General features: G+C 39.8%; 1 protein-coding gene across 1 annotated transcript in view; it reads right to left on the reverse strand.

The window, feature by feature from the left end:
• Positions 1-15,555: 15,555 nt before the first annotated feature.
• Positions 15,556-23,091, reverse strand: part of FGL1 (fibrinogen like 1) — a 33,031-nt gene continuing 25,495 nt past the window's right edge. Inside the window, exons 6-8 of the mRNA XM_065899938.1 lie at positions 20,039-20,127; positions 19,682-19,869; positions 15,556-15,915 (exon numbers count right to left, since the gene is read on the reverse strand). Of these exons, the coding sequence (XP_065756010.1) occupies positions 15,756-15,915; positions 19,682-19,869; positions 20,039-20,127 (437 nt within the window). The 3' untranslated portion in view covers positions 15,556-15,755. The remainder of the gene's footprint in view (positions 15,916-19,681; positions 19,870-20,038; positions 20,128-23,091) is intronic.

The following is a 23,091-nucleotide window of genomic DNA, read 5'->3' on the forward strand; positions in this document are numbered from 1 at the left end:
AATGTTACCTTAAATAGTAGTCAGCAGGTAAAACAGAGTTCTAGTTCCTCCTCAAGGGATAACACATAACAACATGACACTTATCTTTGAGTTATTCTGCAGAAACTAAGACCACCCCCCTTCCAGGTGGCAAATGGTGAGTACATGCTGACAACAAGCATGTAGACCCCAGACTGGTTAGAACCAAAAGGCTGATGATTAAGATTCCTGAAACACCACCTTGTTGCCTCACCAGAAACCAATCAGAAGAAAGTTCATGAGCTGCAACCCTCACTCCAAATGTTGCCTTTTAAAAACCCTCCCATAAAAGCCATTGCCAGGACTTCCCTGGCAGTCCAGTGGTTGAGATTCCACACTTCCACTGCAGGGGGCACAGGTCTGATCCCTGGCTGGGGAACTAGGAAGTCCCCCTATCTATTTATTTTTATTTAGTTGCGTCGGGTCTTAGTTGTGGAAGCCGGGCTCCTTAGTTGCAGCATGTGGGCTCTTTTAGTGGTGGCAGGCAGCAGGTGGACTCCTTAGTTGTGGTTCAGGGGCTCCTTAGTTGTGGCAGGCAAGCTCCTTAGTTGAGGCAGGCATGTGGGCTCTAGTTCCTTGACCAAGGGTCAAACCTGGGCCCTGGGCTTTCCTGGTGGCACAGTGGTTGAGAGTCCACCTGCCGATGCAGGGGACATGGGTTTGAGCCCTGGTACGGGAAGATCCCCCATGCCACGGAGCAATGAAGCCCGTGCGTCACAACTACTGAGCCTGCGCTCTAGAGCCCGCGAGCCACAACTACTGAGGCTGCACGCCACAGCTACTGAAGCCCACACGCCTAGAGCCCGTGCTCTGCAACAAGAGAAGCCACTGCAATGAGAAGCCTGCACACCGCAACAAAGAGTAGCCCCCTGCTCACCGCAACTAGATAAAGCCCGCATGCAGCAACGAAGTCCCAACACAGCCCAAAAGAAGCTAAATAAATAAAATTTAAAAAAAAGAGTTCAGGGCATCTCAGTGGCATGGTGAAACCTTGATATATGAGTTGCAAAAAAGTCAAAAGGCTAGCATGGGTAATGGCCTTCATGAGGTCATGGAAGGAGAAATACACCACAAAGATACAGGAAACTAAAAACAACATAATCTATTGAGCTGAAAGCTCAATTAAGGGAGATATCTCTGAAAAAAAGCAGAATATTGCAGGCCATGAATTCTAAGTTAGGGAGTTTAGAATCAATCCTGTAAAACTTTATTTTAAAAAGATAAGCCCCTTGGTATAATTTGGTTCATATTTTGAGACAGCTGGGAACGTTTTGGCACAGGCCAAAGGGCTATTTTAAATATTTCAACTCCTTTAAAGAATATTAAAAGGAGAATTGAAGAAACCAGATAATTGTTTGCAGAGATCAAGTGTCAGGATTGCAATATTGCTAAAAGAATAAAGAAGGAGAATATGGCTGTGTCTTTCGGCCGAAAGTGAGCTGACATCATGCCAAGTGTGGGAGAACAGAATAGAAGTAAATTCAAAAAGGAGTTTCAATATAACTCCTGATGGGAGGCTAAAAGCAAGTGGCCTCCAGGATAATTTGGAATACATTTCAGTATTATTGAATGAATAACACATGGTTCAAATCTTAATCTGAAAACCCAATCAGCTACAGGTGATGAAACCTTGACATTTGTAGAAGGCTGAGCTTTGGGGGCATGATGTAAGTGAAACAGTACCTGGTGATGATGATAACTCTATTTGGTCAATTAAATGGGGTATTTGAAAATCAAGTAAAAACTTTGTTAGTACACAGCATTAGAATTTTTTAAATGGAAGCATTTAAATGCAAAACAAATCCCTACTTTAAGAAGTTTCTATAAAGCATACCTTCTTTTGCAAAACTTGGAAACGGCCACAAAACTTCATGCTGGAGTCATATCCATTGAGTACATTTGAACAGTGAGTAGGGTGTGCCACATTTTGTATAGAAAAAAGTGAAAAAAGAATACACCTATTTGCTGGTATATGTATAAAATAACCCTGGAAGGATACGAAACAAACTTAATCTTGCTTTGCCTCCAGGACACAGGAGTAAAGGGGAGAAATTTCTTTGTATGCCGTTTTGTGTTTTAAAAAATTTTTTTGTTGTCTAATTTTTTTTTTAAATTTCTTTTTGGCTGCGTTGGGTCTTTGTTGCTGTGTGCAGGCCTTCTCTAGTTGCGGCGAGCGGGGGGGCTGCTCTTTGTTGTGGTGCGCAGGCTTCTCATTGCAGTGGCTTCTCTTGTTGCTGAGCCCGGGCTCAAGGCACGTGGGCTTTAGCAGTTGCAGCACATGGATTCAGCAGCTGCGGCACGCGGGCCCTAGAACGCAGGCTCAGTAGTTGTAGCACACAGGCTTAGTTGCTCCTCAGCATGTGGGATCTTCCCGGATCAGGGATCGAATCCGTGTCCCCTGCATTGGCAGGTGGATTCCCAGCCACAGCCCCACCAGGGAAGTCTCTGTGTTTTAAAATTTTGATTCATGTTCATTATGTAGTCCCATAAGCAGATAGACAAACAAATTGAATGACTGCAAATAAAATGGTTATCTTTGACATGGTTTCTGGAGATTTGATGTTCAACATATTAATAAATAAATCAACTTACATCATATAGTCAGACAGGTAAGACAGTAACCCTTCTGCAGCATATCTTCCCCAAACTTTAGCATGCATTGGAATACCTTTGCTAAATATGGAATTGACATGTTAATATTACACTTTACCCATGGCATTGTATGCAATGCCTCAGTGGAACATTTGGGGGAGAATATTGAATAACTAACATGCAATGAATATGCCTTCTGTTGAGTAATGGTTGCCTCTGATTGCTTTGAATTTGTGAGTCAGAATCCGGAGGAGGAGGGAGTGGAATCATTCTCTCCCTTTTCTCCCACACGGCGCCCCTTACTGACCACAAATTCTTGGCTTTGACTCTTATTAGGGGTTTTGTCAGATTTTATGGTTTTCCACATTCTAAAATACAAGTTGTATAAATAAATGACACATGCTTCAGGCCCACAGATGCCTTTAGATGTTTTTGAGATTCCCTGTGGGCTAGTTCTCCACCTTCCTTCATAATGTAACCCAGATTGGGTGTTTGGACTTGAATTAGCAGGCAACAACTGGATCTTTACTCTGGACTTTCATTTGCCCATTGCTGCAGTGGCTCTGGGTGGGGTGTGATTAGGATACAGCCCACAGGATTTCAATTAACAAACTCTTTTTTTTTTTTTTTTAATTATTTATTCATTTATTTTTGGCTATGTTGGGTCTTCGTTTCTGTGCGAGGGCTTTCTCTAGTTGGGGCGAGCAGGGACCACTCTTTATCGCGGTGCGCGGGCCTCTCACTGTCGCGGCCTCTCTTGCTGCGGAGCACAAGCTCCAGGTGCGCAGGCTCAGTAGTTGTGGCTCACGGGCCCAGTCGCTCCATGGCATGTGGGATCCTCCTGGACCAGGGCTCGAACCCGCGTCCCCTGCATTGGCAGGCGGACTCCCAACCACTGCGCCACCAGGGAAGCCAACAAACTCTTAAACATTGCTTGAAAGGTCCTATCTACCAAAGTCAAAATTTTGTGATGTCTCTATGAATATTGACAATATGTTGGTGTATCATGTGCTTCATTCTGTGAGGTTAACCTGTAACATATCAAAGGCAACTGGTTAAGGTAAGACTCAGTGAGCTCCTACCCTCAGGTTCAAGGATACATCCTGCCAGGTAGGCAGAAGCTGAAGCTGAAGTTTCTGCATAGCAGCGTGGATTAAGGCGTAATAAAGAATATCTGTAAGCTCTTCCCCCACTCAACTCTATCAAATTAGGGGGAGAGAGATTTCTAGGATCCAGAGAAAGGACTGAGCATTAGGTAATCTTGGCCTATAGCATCGGGTGCAGATGAATGCTTCCATGGTGGAACACCATTTTGAAATTGTAAATATTCTTCCACGGCTCACCTCCATCAACCAGGTGAAAGACATAGTATTTTCTAATTGCTCTGAGTCTGAGGGTGCCTGAATCCTCCTTCATCCTGCCCGAGTTTGGGCTTTGATACAGAAACAACGATTGAAAAGACATGCTTTCTTCCCTTTGTCCCTGTAGATGGTTGCAAAGGGGATCCTTTCCAGCTTTTATCATGGGGGGTTAGGTCAGATCCACAGGCACAAATGCCATGTAGCTAAAATACATTCAAAAGTCAGTTTGTTAAAATGATTTCTAATGAGGAGAATTAGAAATGTATTAAGAAAATATTTCCGTTTTTCCTAATTTTATTTATCTATCTATCTATCTATCTATTTTTGGCTGTGTTGGGTCTTCGTTGCTGTGTGCAGGCTTTCTCTAGTCGTGGTGAGCAGAGGCTACTCTTCGTTGCAGTGTGCCGGCTTCTTATTGTGGTGGCTTCTTTTCCTGCGGAGCATGGGCTCTAGGCGTGTGGGCTTCAGTAGTTGTGGCACGCAGGCTCAGTAGTTGTGGCTCACGGGCTCTAGAGCTCAGGCTCAGTAGTTGTGGTGCATGGGCTTATTTGCTCCGCGGCATGTGGCATCATCCCGGACCACGGCTCAAACCCGTGTTCCCTGCATTGGCAGGCAGATTCCCAACCACTGAGCCACCAGGGAAGTCGCCATTTTTCCTAATTTTAAATGAAAAATTCATGTGTAATGGTTACTTAACCTTTTTTACAATTTTTTTTTTTTTTTTTTTGCGGTATGCGGGCCTCTCACTGTTGTGGCCTCTCCCGTTGCGGAGCACAGGCTCCGGACGCGCAGCCTTAGCGGCCATGGCTCACGGGCCCAGCCGCTCCGTGGCATGTGGGATCCTCCCGGACCGGGGCACGAACCGGTGTCCCCTGCATCGGCAGGCGGACTCTCAACCACTGCGCCACCAGGGAAGCCCTACTTAACCTTTTTTAAAAAAGTAGAATTTACAGAATTGAAATTGTTAGTCCCTTATTCTTTAGTTGTTTTCTTTACACACGTACTTCTTTCCTCTATGACTCATTTCTTCCTCCTGAGCTTATACACATAGGTGTTAGGTGTTAAGAGTGTGAATTCTAGAGCTAGGGCGCTCGGGTTCAAATCCCAGCTCAATGCCGGCTAGCTGTGTGATCTTAGGCATTATTACTCAACTGCTCTGTGTCTATGTTTCTTCATTCATCAAAAGGGAATAATTTTTATAAAGCCTAGCTCAGAGGGCTGTTGAGAGGATTGATAAGCAGAGATGAAGCACCAAGAACAGCATCTGACACTTGCTTAAACACCGCGTTAAGTGTCAGCTTTACTCCGGTTCTTGCTGAGGGATTTTCTTGTACCTTTTGCCCGATGATTTGTTTCTTCCTGATGCTTCTTCTCTCCTAGTCTTAACTCTAGCCTTCACTCTACATTAACACGGTGACTTCATTTGTTTGTTTATTTCTTGCTGTAGATTTCCCCCAGTGGTTTTGAATCATAAGATTCCCCGGGTGGGAGAGAATGACCTTTATTATTAACTACCAAGAGCTTGGTATAAATGTAAAGACTGTCACTTGCTAAGTGATTCATTTATTACCCACTACTGTCGTGCACTGGTCATAAGACAATCGAAAGGCGATTAAAAGAACACTCATCTACTTTAATTGTTATGTTTTGGAAATAATGTGTAACATTACCACCACAACTCCAAATCATAAAACCTAAGATTTGGGAGAGACCAAAAAGATCACTCAGTTTACTACCCAGCTGATGCTTGCGTACATTCGCAATATTCTCCACAAACATTCCAGCTTCAATTAAATCCTGTGATGCTAATCTTATCAACTCAAGAGGCAGCTTATATTATCTTTTAGGTAGCTTTGAATCTTGGGAGATTCTTCCTAACTTTAGTCAAAATTAGCATACTTGCATTTATTTAGTTTACTCTTGAGTTCTTAGGGAATAAATATAATACATATTTCCATAAAAATATTTCGGATATTTGCTGACTGTTCACATGTTTCTCCTGGGGTTCTCTCTGGGTATCCCCTGTTGAGCTAAATATTACTAATTTTGTTCATTGTAGACAGTCTTTTCTGCATGAACTTATAGCTTCTTAATATCCTTTTAACTTTGGTCCCAAATTGAACCCAATATAGCTGGGTAAGTCCAAAGTAGTTATTACCTATATTTACTATTCTACATTCTAGATGTTATACTTCTACTAATGGATCCCAAGATCATATTAGCTTAATTTTGGTAGCTACATTACTCTTGTGAATAATATTGTATTAATTCTGTCCAACTGACTGTCCCAATACAGATCTAATTAGCAACTCATTCTTTGGAGGTTCCATAGCATTTTCTATAGACTTCTATTATAAGACACAATGCAAAGGTATTCTAATTATTTTATTGTGTTTTGATTTTAATTTCTTCTAATTATTTTATTGTGTCCTTGCATTTGACTATGAACTCCACATACATGAATTTTTCAGCATTTTGTTGTAGTGACTAATAACTTATCTGTTACTTAAAACATGTTTACTGAATAAATGTTGCATAATCCCTTTATAGTGCTTTTTAAAGGTAACTGTAGTTAACAAAGATCATTGTACCATAAAGTCACATGGAAGTTTTGATAGAAGAGGTCCACAGAGATTAATAAACCCATCTCCCTTGCTAGAGGCCTGCAGACCAAACCATCTAGATGAAGAGTTATATAACCTAAATCTAATGAACATCAGGAAAAGGGATTATTAAACCTAATAGCTTAGCCAAGTGTATGTCCTATGTATGCCTCCAACTGTACAACCATTGGAAACATCATGTAAGATATGAACGGGTTACCATGCAGCGTCAGCACCCACTATGACAAAGTAATCAGCTTTAGAAGACTGAAGCCATGAGCAAACCTGTTCCAAGGAAACCTGATGCTGGGAAGTTCCCGTGAATTCTGCTGCCTTGGCAGTTACATGACATCCAACGGCCTGGACCAAGAGAACTTATTTAGAGAACAGCATGCCTTTCAGGAGATTGCAACGACTCTGACCTTAAACTAAACATAGGAGCCTGGAAGGTTAGGGTTCTATTTCTGCTGTTTGGGTTTTTAATATGTCCTTCATATCCCTTATTTGGTCTTTGGTTAATACACATTCTTTGGTAACAGCTGCTATACTGAACACAGAGGAACAGCTACCCCAAGACTGTAAATTCTACTGGATTTTGCAAACTTGATATACAATTTCCAGATTAGCATTGATAGCAATGCTTCCAAGTGATAATTAATAGAAAATGATGAAACAAGTTCTCCCGACAGTGAGGCCCTGTGTGCACTGAGGCGATGTGGAACGCTAAAAATGTAGGTGTCCATGTCTTTGAGGTGATTCAGGGTGCATCTAGTCACAGCTTCCTTCCTTTCTGTCCAGAAATTCCCATCATAAAAGTTACACCCCAAATAAATAAAGCTGTTGTTTGATTACTGAAGGGCCTTTCCATTACCTGAGAAGAAGGGAAGATATTCTAGCCCTTCTTTATTAGCATCTTAGGAGGCATTGGTGAAGCAACACCTGAGAAGATACAAGTGATAACATACGTGAGGGACAATCAGTTCCCAGGGACTGAGTGCGTCCCCAGGCCCACGCACAGAGCCTCTCTGAAGACCCTGAGCCACCTAAGGCAGAGAACGTGGTGCAGCAGTGGTGAGGTGTGAAGGCCTCGGCCAGCCGACATCTAGGGAGTTCACTGGACTGCTTCCTTAGGGAGGAAGGACTAAAGACAGGAGAGGAGAAAGCCTGGATTCACCTAGGATTTGATCTGCAAAGAAAATTGTCTCTGGGCGGCATCCTTTGCCACTGTCACTTTGCAGGGTAAGCAAGCCACACCTGGGAAGCCCGCCCGGGAATCCACAGGAGCAGACCTGCAACACTGCCTGTGAGCACTTAGGCAGGCAGTCACTCTGTTTCCACTCTGTGTAGGCAGGGAGGCGAGGCCTACACTGCGGGCGATTCCGCATTCAGTGCTCATGGTGTCTTACCAAGACGACAGAACCCAGAGCACAGCCACCCCGTGAAGGGCCTCAGGTCTGGTACATCCTTCCCGCCAAGTTCATAAACACCAGAGTTAGAAAAAGCTAACAAGAGTGTCTCCATACCCCACCGCTGTTTCAATTAACCACTTCACAAAATTCCCTCCTGTTTTCTTTCTGCTACTTTAGGAAATTTGAACAAAATATTTTTCAGGTAAAGTATACAAGTATTTATTGCAAAATATTTAAATTTTTATACTTTAAAGCATTCTCTGGCCCAGAAAGCATTCTGTCCTGAGGACTTGTCACATCTTAGAATGGAAGGCTCTGTTTTGGTGGGTTTTATTTATGGATATAGGAAAGAAAAAAAAAAAAGGGTAACTGAAACTGGTCAAATAGACTGCCCCACACTTTAAAAAAAACATTTTTTTTTTTTGGTTCTGGGCTTATGTCCAGAATGAAAAAGTTTTAGTCTCTAAATAGACTCTTTCAGGAAGTTTTGGATGATGGTGAAGGATGGTATAAAGAGAAGTCTGACACCCTAACTTTGTCCTTGATGAATATTTTCTTATGCAAAAACTACAGTGACCATTGGGCTCCAGGGATCAGTCTTTCATTAAATTATGAAACGAGGAGAGAGACAGCTGTCACTCATGCCCCTTGGCCAGTAGTCTGGTCCAGGCTTGCTGACTGAAGGAATGAGTGTGGAGCGCTCACCAGCTGTCTAAGCATCCTGGCTGGGGGCATCCGATCCTCCAAGGGTCCCTGAAGGATTTGGGGAGCACACCTGATAGCCATCTGCATGCTGTAATCATCACTGAGGTGCTGCTTTCTTGCACTGTTTCAGAAAACTGTATGAGGCTATAGATCTGAACTTTTCACATCAAGTTTTATCACATTGGGGTTCAACCTGGAAGACTGTCCTCGAACTAAAACTAAGATGTCAAACGGCTCAGCTTCTCTGAATGAGAAGCGTGTTGAGGAGTGACACCAAGGATGTTTAAACTTTGGGGTGAATCAGATTTGTTTATGCACCTTGTTAAAAAGTAAGTGGCCCAGGCTGACAGCTTGATATTAAAAATAGCCTTGAAAGTACAACACATGGTCCTTCCAAACTCCCAGTTCCTCTGAGTTACACATCCTACTACATGCTGACTCATACACAAACAAGATGCAGATGTTCTTTGAACCTAGGCTTCCAAGATCCCTATTTAGAAAAATTTCTTAATCATATTCACCAAATTACTTACATATTCTGAGAGTTTTCAGAAACATTCTTTTTCTGGTGCTACTGGTCTCTGAGGCAACATGGAACTCCATTTAGGGTTTCATTTTAATTTGACATTACTTTGCATAATCATTTTTTTTAAGTATGTAATTTCCTGCCTCTTCAACATGAGTGAATACATGAGGATATAATACTCTTTCAAACCACAGCTATTAGAATAGGACAAAAGTTGCAAGGGAATGATGATTTTCCACCCATGAGCTACTTAGTGTTGTTTCAGGTTTAACTTTCTCATAACTAGGGAAACGTTAAGTTATTTTTAATCTTAAAAAAAAAAAACTGGTGATGAAAAAGCTGGTATCTCTAGAAGACCTTCTTTGAAGAGTATGGGATTTCTAAGAATCTCAATTAGTTAGTTGGTCACCAGAAAAGGACAGAGAAGGCTTTATAACTAGCTGATTTTTCTGAGGTTTCATTTTACATTTCAAGAGCTCTGTGTTCCAATATCACTCAACTGAAAAGAGATAGAGTAGGTATAATTAAAGGACAAAAGTGAAAGAGATGAAACAGCTGGCATGTCTTAGCCACCTTTAAGAGCTCCCAAACTACCTGTTATTCCAAAGAATTATGACGTGCACAATAATTCCTAAGGGTTTAATCATTCTTCTGGGAGAGAAGCCACAGCAGAAAACAGAGAGTGAGCTAGTATCCAACAAATGGGTATCTGTTTAGCACCCTGAAGAAAAAAAAAAAATCAAATTACTCCTAAATCTAAACTGCGTAAGGTCGTCTTCCAATGAACTAAAAAACCTAGTACTTCTAAAATATACTCCTGGCCTCGTTCCAATTGCTATATGACCTTGGAGGAACCTCTTTTGAAGTTTTCTGTGTCTGTAAAACCTGGATAATAGTACTATCTGTCCCAGATGGTTGGAATTGTATGAATTAATTAGTTCAATCTGGAAAGGTCTTTGATAATGTTAAGTGCTGAATATTGTTATTGTTAGAGGTGCAGGTGGAGGCAATGTTACATAGCACATCTATAATTAGAAAGGCCTAGAAACTGCAAACGGTGCCAATGCCCCGAGACTTGACACAATACCCTGTGTCAAGTCGGCTTGTTATGAGAGAACGCCTAATTCGCTCTTTTGTCCTCTTGCAAAGGTTGCAGCTTGTCATGAACTTGCTGCCCACCATAGAGTATGGTTTTTACCGGGTATATAGGCTTTTGAAGGCACTGTTCTAAATGAAGTGCTGATATTCATTGGAACACAGGGTACAGTCTTGGGATTACAATGCTTGTTAATTCATGTGAGTCGAGGGAGTAACAAAGTCCTTCCCCAGAAATACCTGTCCTCTGCAAAAATGCAGGAAATTTCTTCATCTGAAGAAATGAAGAGGTCTAAACCTTCTTTTAGAGATGATAAGCATTCTTTTTTTCCAAACAAACAAAAGCCCATAACATATAGCAGTGTTATGTGGAACCCAAATACATAAAATAGATAAAAAGAGCTGTGTTGAATGAAAAAAAAAGGAAAACTTCCTGTTCCCTACAGTGACCCTGAGGCTTGTTATCAAAATTAAAGGCTCCGCCAAGCCCATTTTAGAGACCACTGGACCAGATGGTCTGTAAACCAGGTTTCATTCTCTAACTTTTTAGTTTTTATTTTATTTTTTGGCCTCACTGCGTGGCATGCAGGATCTTGGTTCCCTGACCAGGGATTGAACCCACGCCCCCTGCAGTGGAAGCATGGAGTCTTAACCACTGGACCGCCACAAAAGTCCCTAATTTTTTAGTATTTTAAATTCCAATAATATGAAGAACCTGGATTGCGGGGCTCTTACAGCTTGTCCAGAGAAAATACAGCTTATCCAGAGTCATAATTCATTTTATCTGCTACCTTGTCTGGAAAACCTTCTCTGACCATCTCTCTTCTCACACCTTCAACTCTTGGTAAAGGTCACACAGCACTCCAATTCACCATTACTACATTCCTTTTTTATCTTCCTCATCTTCAATAGCACCACCACTGTCATCGTAGTAAATATTTATGGAGCACTTAGTATATGCCAAGCACAGTATATCTCATTTAATCCTCACAGCACTACTATAGGGTAACTATATTATTATTCATATTTTAGAGATGAGAACACTCAGCACAGAGATGTAAAGTAATTTGTCAGAGCAAAAAAAGGCAAAGATAAAATTTAAACCTCAGTTAGACTGCAACCTTCCTGGGCAATAGCTAAACATTAAACCATCTCGTTTATTGCTTGGAGAAGACTAACTGCCTATATGTTGACTTGTCTTTCTCCCCAACGAATTTCGTGTTGACCAAACAATAGATTATAGGCTGTAAGGAAGGATCTTGATTTTATGATTTGCATCCTTTCTGAAATTGTAGATCTTGGGCAAATTTGTGAAGTTGGTACTTTCAGGGACACCTCCCCACCCACCTTTTGTGAAAAATATCATTTGTCTTTTGGTGGAAACCTCTTCTGCAATGATGTCAGGTATTTAGCATTCTTGCATTTCCTTTATACTTCCGTTTTATTAAAAAAAAAAGGGGACAGGGGCTCAAGTTTCTTTGCCATAATGTAATCACCTGATATAAATCAAAAGCCTATTTGCATTTTAAAAAGGGGTAAAATCTAACAAACCACTCTCTAATGGTAAAATTTTAGAGGAATTTGTTTATACCGGAGTCTTCCTCATGTTTTGACTTCAGGTAAACCAGTCCAACTTCCCTCTCTCACGTCTAAAGTCAAATGACCTATCTATTCTCTCTAACTGCTTTTATTTCCTGCTCTCTGGCTATTCTCCCCACTAGGTCCATTGAAATAGGCGTAAGGACACAAATAACATCATCACTAAATCCAAAGGTTTTTCATTAGAACTCTTTCTCTTCCATCTTTTTATGGCATTAAAATTCTTTTTCATTCCTTCTGCATTGAAAAACTATTACACTGAGATTTATGTAACACTATACTTGTTTAGCTCTCCTCCCACTTCTCTATAAAATCATTTTTTAGTCCTTTAAAAGCTTTTCTTCTTTTGATCTCCTAATCGCATGAGGTCTTCATGCTACTACTTGAGCAAATAATACCCATATTTAAAATTGCCACTGGTCCCCCATTATTTATACCTTCCCAAAGTATGATCTGTGGAACACTGTTCCCAGAAGACTGCATTAAAAAAAAAAAAGTTCATTTATCTATGAAACAGACTCACAGACATAGAGAACAGACTTGTGGTTGCCAAGGGGGAGGGTGGGATGGGGGAGGGAAGGACTGGGAGTTTGGGATTAGCAGAGGCAAACTATTACACATAGAATGGATAAACAACAAGGTCCTACTGTGTAGCACAGGGAACTATATTCAATATCCTGGAATAAACCATAATGGAAAAGAATATGAAAAAGAATATATATGCATGACTAAATCACTTTGCTGTACAGCAGAAATTAACACAACATTGTAAATCAACTATACTCCAATAAAATAAATTAAAAAAATTCAGGAACCCTGACAAACACTTTTCTTCCCTGTACATTCTAGCAACTATAAAATTAAATATTCTCTTTCATGATCTTACTTCCAGATAGAATAACTACATGACAAAATTCTGGCCAATAAGGCATAAATTGAAGTCTATTGACCCTTCGCCCTTCTTCCTGCTTTCAAATGGACTCAAAGTAGAAACTGAAGTAGAAAACTTGTGATTTTGAAGGGAGGGCAAAGTGAGTTGCAGAGAGATCAGCTTCCACACTGCAGAGCACTGAACCAAGGTCAGCAACCTCCTACCTCCTGAGTTCTTGTTATGTAAGATGAACAAATCCCCATTCGTCTGGACTTCCATAATAAGTGATGTACATCTTGCAGCTGAACACACTCCTAACTAGATCCAAAAGTGCAAAAATGGTTCACCCTTTATCTGCGGAGAATACATTCAAAGGTCCTCAGCGGATGCCTAAAACCGTGGACTGTACTGAACCCTATATATACTTTTTTTCCTATACATACATACCAATGATAAAGTTTAATTTATAAATCAGGCATAGTAAGAGATTAATAACAATAATAAAATAATAATACACTGTAATAAAAGTTATATGACCATGGTCTCTTTCTCCCACAACATTTTATTGTACAAATGTAATGCCTTTTCCATCTTAACTAAGCACTTTCCATGCTCTGTGGCTGTAATTTTTGCAGTTTGAGGTGCGACAGCAAAACCAGCACAAATTTCTTTTTTTTTCACAATTTCACAGAAAGGAGATTCGGTCTTACCGTAGATCTTAGCAATCCCAGCAGATGATTTTTTTTCTTTCCTCACTGAGAATTTTCACTTTTTCACTTAAATGAAGCACTTTACAGCTCCTCTCTGGCACATCCGAACCAATAGCATCACTACTTTTGCGCTTGGGGGCCATTATGAAGTAAAGCAAGGGTCTCTTGAATATAAGCATTGCGTTACCCAGACAGTTGATCGGATACTGAAGCGGCTACTAAGTAACAGGTGGGAAACTCCAGACAAAGGGAAGATTTACGACCGCGCGGGATGCAGCAGATGCACGCAAGCTTTCATTACGCTACTCAGAAGCTGCATGATTTCAAATGTAAATTGTTCATTTCTGAAATTTTCTATTCGAAATTTTCAGACCATGGTTGACGGTGGGTAACTGAAACCTTGGAAAGGGAAACTGCAGGTAAGCGGGGGGACTACTGTATGTTCCTTTTGGAACTTCACAATGCACCTAAGCATATTAAAGGACCTGAGAAAGACTCAAGAGAAGAAATCTGTTGAATTTTGTGTCTTCTCCTAGACTCATTTGATCAAGGAGCCCTTTTCTTCCTGTATTAACTATTACTATTCCACAGAACTACCGTTGCCTACATTTTTCCAAGTGGGATCCCTAGACCAGATTCCTAAATATGCATCACCTGAAAACTTGTTAAACAACTAGAAGCTGAGGCCCCACCCCAGAATCACTTTAACTAGATGCCCAGGTGATTGGTATGACATTAAAGTTTGAGAAGCCTGCTTTGGGAAGCACTGTTTAGAGGATAAAGTATCAGTACAACTAACCCTAACATCTTTTTTGTTTGTTTTGGCAGCCCGGGAAGCATGTGGGATCTTAGTTTGTCGACCAGGGCTCGAACCCACGGCCCCTGCAGTGGAAGTGCGGAGTCTTAGCCACTGGACCACTAGGGAAGTCCCAACCTTAACATCTTTATGTGACCCATTATTTCAAGACATCTGTTATTATTGCCCCTTAATGCCAACTTCACTAATAATTACGGCTAGTTCTTATTGACTGCTTACTTTGTGCAAGGCATTATTCTAAGTACTTTACTTGTGTAATCCTCAACTCAACCCTATGAGGCAGGTACTGTTATAATCTTCATCTTACAGATGAGATTACTGAAGTTCAGAGAAGTTAAGTACCTACCCAAGGTCACACAGCTATTAGCTGGCAGAATCCGTGGTTTAAGGATGTAAGGATCACTAAGTCATATTGCCTCTCTAGCCTTTTTTTGTTTCCATGCACTTTTTGCTTTGTGTACTTTACACAAGGATTTCTCTCTGCCTGCAATGATTTCCCACATAACATCTAGTTAAAAGATCTCAGCTCAAAAAGTTAGTTCTTCTGGGAAACTTCTCTGACCCCCCCCTTCCCCAAGCCAGGTCAGGTTCCCTGCTATACATCCCCCAGGCACACATTTTTTCTTCATACTTATCAGCTTTTAGAATTATTTATATTTTTGTGGTTGTATGGTTAGTGTATGTTTTTATCCAAAAAACTTCACGTGGGTTTGAAGTGCGTCCTCTGTGTCTGACACATCCCAGAAGTTGCAGCGTGGGTGCAATACATTTGATTCAGCATGTGAAGACTTGGATTTGAGTCCTTGTTCCCCTACTTATTAGCTTTGTAACTTGGAGCAATAACAGCCTCTCAGATTCTCAGCTCTTTTAAATGGGGATAATAATACCTCACAGGATTGGTATAAGAATTAAAATGAGGCTTCTGAAAGAAGTGTGTAATCTACATAAACATCCTAAAAATACGAGAAAGTGTTTTATAGTGATTAAGATCCTGGGTTGTATTTAAAGTTCTAGCTTTGCAGTCAGAGACCTGAGTTCATTCTCGATTCATAATATTTATTTTCCACGCAGTTGATTTGGCAATTCATTATTTGCTGGATATTTTTCATGTATTTTTAAAACTACATTCATATGTAATTTATTATAAGTTTATGCTGTGTTATCTCCCAAGTCATGTATATACTCTATGCTTTTTATTTTTTGTTCAGCAATAATCTCTTATTGTAGTCCTTTGCACGTAGGAATTCAATTAAATAGTAACATAATCTACATTTATTTGGTGAATATCACATATTTGCTGTACTGAAAGTACATTAAGTCATAAAGGCAAGTAAGAAAAGTAGTGCACATAACAACTGCCATCATTATACATGTGAAGGTTCAGATTTGCTATTTTTCAAATCACTTAAACCAAGATGAACTGCAGAAATGAAAGCCCAGCAGGGACAATTAAACAATATTTGGAATAAAATCATTTGGCCTAATTTTCATAACCACAGATTTCAAGGAATACCACCATCCATGCCAGGTGTACCAGACTATCCCATTGTCTGATTTAGCCGTGTAGGGGCCAGTGTGATATAAACCATTCAGGTTTGCAGAGTGACACCTAGTGGGAGGAAAAATAAACACAAAACAATCAGACTAGAAAAATACCCTTTGAAAGAAACCATTTTATTTTGCTAGCAAATGATTAAAAACATTTTAATTATGAATTCTGTCTTTTTTTTTGGCCACACCGAGCGGCTTGTGGGATCTTAGTTCCCCATACAGGGATTGAACCCACACCCTTGGCAGTGAGAGTGTGGAGTCCTAACCACTGGACCACCAGGGAACTCCCTCTGCCATTTTTAGATAAGGGAATATTTATCAGTTTCCAAAAGCCAAGTGATTCTACAACATGAGTTTTTTAAACTGGTGGGTTTTAGTACCATAACAACTCTCAGGATAAAACCTAGGCCACTTATAGAGTACTGATAAAGAAGGAGTTCTCTTCTTAATAGAAAAGGAAGGGAGGAAGGAAGGAAGGGAGGAAGGAAGGGAGGGAGGGAGGGAGGGAGGGAGAAAACAAGCAAGCAAAAACACGACCTTGTAAGCCTGAGCCTTAGCCAGAGCAGTATGGGTTAACAAAGCAAGGCGTGGCGCGCTGCTCTATTTGCCAGCTCCCCTGTATACTTTACACTTACAGTGTTCATCCATCTGCTGCCAAGACTTAGCTTTCGTAATTCAAATTCCCTTCCTCCCTCTTAAAAGGCAATAGTACATCAATTATTTTAAGCTCAAGGATAAGAAGACAAAACCTAAACCACCATTTAAAATTTCCCCAGCCATCAGACAATAATCATTTGTCTTAGTTGCTGAGTTAACTTTTTACATTTATTGCTCCAACCTAGATAAGTTGGTTAGGTTATCACAAATTTTTAAATGTCCCCCTTCCTCCTTTGGAATCTGTAAATTTTGTTCCTGATATGGATAAACTGAGGATAGGTGATAATTCTCTGTGTACTGTTATGAAATTAGTTACTGTATATTTATTGATATAACCAATGAAAAGATATCAGACATTAGGACATAAGGAGAACATTCACAAGGAATAGTTCTTAAAATCTTTGGAAAGCACCTAAATTACTGAATCAAAGAAAGCATATAATTTACCCATAAACGCTGAGTGGCTGGCTTGAATCCCTTACCCGCCTTGTAATTCTCTCCTGCTGACCGTACTGTCCTCCTAACTTAAACTGATGTAACTAATCCAAACCATGTATGCTAAATCTGCAAGTGTTAAGAGCCTACTGTGTTTTAAAAACTGCAATGGAAAGTAATGTCAAAAGGCAAAATACTGGGCTTCCCTGGTGGCGCAGTGGTTGAGAGTCTGCCTGTCGATACAGGGGACACGGGTTCGTGCCCCGGTCCGGGAAGATCCCACATGCCGCGGAGCGGCTGGGCCCGTGAGCCATGGCCTCTGAGCCTCCGCGTGCGGAGCCTGTGCTCCGCAATGGGAGAGGCCACAGCAGTGAGAGGCCTGCGTACCGAAAAAAAAAAAAAAAAGACAAAATACTCTAAATTGAGCCTCTAGAACATATATTTTGACATATTTCTGTCTTCCTATAGACATTTACTACATGTACTTTTTTATTTGGTCTGTGATTTGAATGCTATTAGGAAACTGACTCTGGTCAACAGAGGAAATCTTAGGAATTCTAAGACCAATTTTCCAGCATCTTCCAGGTTCTAGAACAGCCTGGACTTGAAGCTAGATTGGGGCTTCCTTGGTGAAGAAGTAGCTGTGAGCACACACATGAGATGCTACACCAGAAAAGCAGAGAAGACGTCAACACTCAGTGATTAGTTTGCTATGCAGAGAAGGAACGCCTTGTAAGTGGAATATACTTATGAAGTGCCAAGATTTCATGTAACTTGGAAGAACTATGGGACAGAAAAATAAAGAGTAAGGAGGAAGAGGATGATGGAGTTAAACCACAGAAGTAGCAGGTATGGTAGAAGTAGCACTGAGCTCCTGGAACAATTGACTTTCTCTCCAGCTTTTCTGTTTTTCCACCTGCACAGCCTTATCATCTCCTTTGCCTCCAAGGATAATGCAGGCTCCTTGGGTGGCTCCAGCAACTGAATTGCCTTTCTTTGTCCTTCCTGAACCCCTATCTTTAAAGTCAAGTAAATCGTTTATTAGCGCCTGTTAATCTGTGTGCCAGCTGTTGTTCAACTGGGTAGGTACTTAGTTTTGATCTCCTGCTAACAGTAACATTGTGGTTGTTATTTCCGTGTATGGAATTCTGTTCCAAAACAAACATTAAGGGATGCTTGCAACTTTGTGAATTATAGATGTTTTACATAATGCTGATAATTCTTACATAAGGTTAACTTAGAATAACGGGAAGAAAAAGGAGGATGAAGAGAAGCTGATAAAGATGGTTTTAAGAGAACAAGAAAACCACTAGGGAAAAAGATTAACACCACCTTCAACTTGTTAAACAGGAAAGATAACTTTGTTTCTCTGTCTCCTCTCACTGCTGTGTGTGTTCCACTTCCCTTACAAAATGACCAAAAATTAAATGGATTCAAACTTTGAAAAAAGCAAAATCCAGATAAAATAGTGTTTTTACAACTATTTAGATTCAACTTGACACTCCACACTATATACAACAAGCTGTACCTCCATAGAATCTACAACTCTAAAATCAGCACATCACAATAACACATGATGTTCATAATGGCGATTCTCATGATTTTAGGGAAAATAGACATATGTCTGGCATACCTCCACTTCATAAAATAGAGGATGCTTAATGTTTTTAAAGTATTTACATAATCAAAAAAATGTTAACATTTGGATTATGGAATTTAAATGATTAGTCCTCAATTACATGGAAAACACGGCATGCCAGAAATACTCACTAAAGATTCTGTAATGCAAAGTTATTTTGAGGGGGCCCCTGTCTTCTAAATAGAAAAGATGTTCAAAGCTCATGTACTGCCTAACAGTCTGAGCACATCTGCTTCGCAGACATAGCAGGCTTATCAGGTTATTTCTAAGGAAGACTGTTTGAATTTTTCCATTCCTGCCTTAACTTTGTGATTACAACAAAGGGTACTGTCTGGATACCATCGTGGGTGGAGAACAGTTACAGGAATGAGGCATATCTAGCTTAGAGAAGAGAAAACATTGAGGAATACAATAAATATCTTCTTATCCAGCACCCGAAGATATTAAGTTGAAAAAGAATACAATTACTCTGTAGCTACTGAGAAAAAAAACTGGCAAAGTAATAAGAAGGAAGATTTCAGGCAAATAAAAGGAAAATGAAGAAAAACTGATTTAGTACAATCAAAAATGGAATAAATTTGCTGATAAAGTAACATTGAAGTATTCAATGAGAAGGTGGAATTAGGTTTCAGGAATGTTGTAGAGGAAACTTATGCATTGGAAGGAGCTTGGATTCAATGATTTAATAAAAGTCACAGTAAATGAAAAGTAAAAATTACAATAACATGGCCATTTGGTATGATACGAGAAGGTGGAGAGCTACTTGGTTATTAGAACGTCGAAAATGTTCTCTATTTCTTTGTGTCAATTTGTGACCCACTACTTATAATAACTCGCCCATGATTCCGTTTGCAAAGAATCTTTGTAAAAGCAGTAATTTGATTTATTTCTATGATACATTTTTCAAGCTTTACTAACGTACACAGTGAACAAATCCTTAAAGGTACTTCATCACTTAAGAATTCTTATAAAGATGTTTATTTAATAATACCAGTATCACAAAGAAGACCAACATCACCTCATATATTATAATTAATGCCCACCAGTGAGCAATCATCAACACCACTACAATTATGTTTATAAAATGTCAAACCTGTTAAACCACCAGCCAGACTGATCTTCTTTTGCACAGTTCCCTTCGTAGTTGTCATTATCTCTGTCCCATGTGCTGAATTTCATTCTTTGGTGACTGGCCCACCATTGCACTTCAGGATGAAAATTCCCTGCCAGGGAGTCTCCAGCTGTTCCAGAATATTCCCCAATATGCAAATCATAGGAATTCTAAAGGAAAAGAGGTGACTTCCATTATCAGTTGTTACTATTTTAACAGGCTTATTTAATAAATAAAAGATTAGGTTCTATTGCATATTTTTGTTTCCCCTGACTTCAGGTTTATATTGTATGTTTTACATGTTAATTCATGATGTTAGTTATTTGAAAATGTTAGTACCTTTTCATCTCCAACTTTGAAATTTCTGTATTGTGCGTAACGGCTATTTTTTTCAAAATCTGCAAGGTTGATTTTTAATGTGTAGTCTCCTGAAAAAAAAAATCGTAGTTTTTTTTTTTTAATTTGTAAGATGACACTGACTTACTGAGGCTTAAAAACAATTTGCGGCTCTATTTTACTTAGACCATTTCCTTCTGCCATGAGTCAGTTTTCAAAGAATAAGCAGTGACTCCATTGTATTTACAACGTGAATGTTTTGTTGTGTACTTTACTCGAAAAAAATTAGGGACGCAATATTAAAGGTAGAACATTTCTACTACATCTATCACAGGTAAAAACCAGTGTAATTCACTTGGCAAAGAACAACAGAAAGCAAGTCATTTTTTAGTAAGTAGATTAAGAAATCTAACAATAAAAGAAGTTTTAAGACGTTTAAACGTTTATCCTCTTTTTCTTACTTTTGGTAAGAATGTTGATCTTAAATATAAATAATGACTGAAATAGTTGATATCATCAAGTAATCATCTTTTCTTCATTGTCCCATCATTTGCAAATAACAAAGACTATTCTTTTTCAGAAATAGAACTATTGTCAGAAACATAAAAAGTTATAAATCAAACTGTTAGATAATAACTATATTCAATCCTCCTACTTTGATAAATAAACTTTCACAGTGACCTGTAAGATCAGGTTTGAATTTAGTCTTGGCTGCCTCCCAGTTCTGGGCCGGAACATGGAGACACGGCATGCAGGCCTGGTCTGTGGTCTACTTCCCTTCTCTTCCACCTCTGTCTCCACCACACACAGCAAGGGGCTTTGCCCACACGCATGGGCGTTCCAGGCTGCACACCCACGCTCTTTTTACACCAAAATAAAAGCTCTTTCTTTACCTCCCCTCAGAGTTAGGGGTGAACACACCAGCTGTATAATTGTCCCACAGTGGGGACAGATGAAGAAGAGGCATGCGCAGGTCCTGGAGACAAGTTCAAGGCTTCTTGGGCAGGGAATGCTAGATTCCCCACCACTGGAGCGAGTCTAGGAGGCACTCTGGCCCCACAAATTCCTTGTCCCATGGAGCTCTCTAAAGTGGGGTTTCAAGGAAGAGGCCACTTTCACCTGATCAAAACATACTAAATGTTATGTGAGCTAAGACTGCAAAGGGGACAAGAGCAGTAACACAGGCTAAGTCAAGACTCCTAAAAAAAGTGCTTTGTATTATGGAAGAGATTCAGACTTTTAGGTAATCATCTAAATATCTCTTTGGTCAATGAGTAAATAAAAGTTCAATTACAGACCATTTCTAAATTAACCTTATTACAAACACTTCAGCCAAAATGTGTATAATGGGGATAAAGCTATTTTCAGAGGCAACTCCTTAGCCTTAAAGGCTCTCATAATTAAGAAATGCAAGGTCAAAGGCACTGTTTTTCCTTGGGATGATGTGATATGCAGTTGCGACGCCTGGAACTGATCAATACATTTTTGCTACCGTGAGAGTAGCCAGCCTGAAACACCAATCAAAACCTGAAGGGGAAGCAGATGTGTTGGCAAAGCGCATCTGGGCAAATAAACACTTAATAATAATTTGAAAAATAATAACTTTGAATTTTGTATGTTTAGAAGGAGCCAAAGGTTACTTCTTGGGGTTTTCATAGTTTCAACAAGAAATCAGATGCATATTAATGTGTGAAAGAAACAGAAGCTGGTATGATAAATGTTATATATCTATCATAAAACACTTAAAAGTGGGATAATAAGTACATTGAAATTTAGAGAGCACTGATCACAAGAAGAATATACAAAGAAAGCATCAGACGTCTAGGATTATCCATCCTCTCTGAGTTACTATTCTGGTGTCTCAAAGATCTCTATAATTATGATCATACTATTATGAATATAGAAGCACCAATCACTTTCCTTAACTTATTTGGAAAAAATAAACCCTTGCTCTTACATTTAGTGTATTGCCAGTGTGATTTAGCATGTTTTCCTGAGCGATACAGTTGCCTTTTATGAAACATTAAGAATCAGATTTGAGTGGAACTGACTATAATCTGAGATAGCAACTAAGGTAAGGAAGGTAAAGGATTGGAGCAAAAGAACATGGGAAAGAGAAGCTTGGACAACGAATTATTAAACTCGTGATATTTTAGACAAATACTGAACTCTAGTTAAAGATATCCATGCAAAAGCATATAGGGGGACTTATACAGATGTACACAATTTACTTTGAAATATGTCCAAAAAAATAGATTGATGGATGGATAGATGGATAGATACGGGATTAAAATGTTAATGTAAAATCTCGGTGGTAGGTTGAAACTTTTCCCAGTTTTGCTGTGTCTTGGAAATTTTTCAAAATAAAATTTGGAAGTGGAATGGGAACAAAAATATTTAGTATATTGTGGTATTTGATTCCAAAAAACTGCCATAATTCCTCAATTCTTCACCCTTCCCTTTGCAATGAGACTTCGTAACTCCTCCCATTAAGTCTATTTCCTTTCCCCTTACGTCTGAGTTGGTCCTGTGACTTGCTTTCACCAATAGAAGGCAGTGAAAATGACCATGTGCCATTTCTGAGTCTGCGTCTCAAGAACGTTATGTGCTTCCACTGTCTCTCTTGGAACTCTGCCTCTGCTTCAAGAGCAAGTCCAGACTAGCCAGCTGGAAGATGAGAGAGCAAATGGAGTGAGCTGAAGCATTCTATCCAAGGCTAGCCTAGAACAGCCAGCCTCCAGGTGACCAGGAAGTTGATCATCAACCCATGAGCAAGCTGAGCCAAGATTAGCAGAGCTCAGCCCTGATCAGCAAAGCCACCCAGCCAACCTGTAGATCTGTGAGAAATAAGAAACAGGTGTTGTTTCAAGCCACTAAATTTATGTCTTGTTACACAGTTTTATTGTGCCAACAGATAACTGATACAATATATATGTTTTGAGGCACTCAAGGCATTTAAAAAGAATGATTATAACATTAGTTTTCCTTCCAAGGAACAGAACAAAAATATATGAGAAATCTCCCTCCCACAACCCAGGTGCAAGCAGCCACATTTT

Source organism: Phocoena phocoena, chromosome 21 (genome assembly GCF_963924675.1).
Source record: "Phocoena phocoena chromosome 21, mPhoPho1.1, whole genome shotgun sequence".
NCBI classification, from domain to species: Eukaryota; Metazoa; Chordata; class Mammalia; order Artiodactyla; family Phocoenidae; genus Phocoena; species Phocoena phocoena.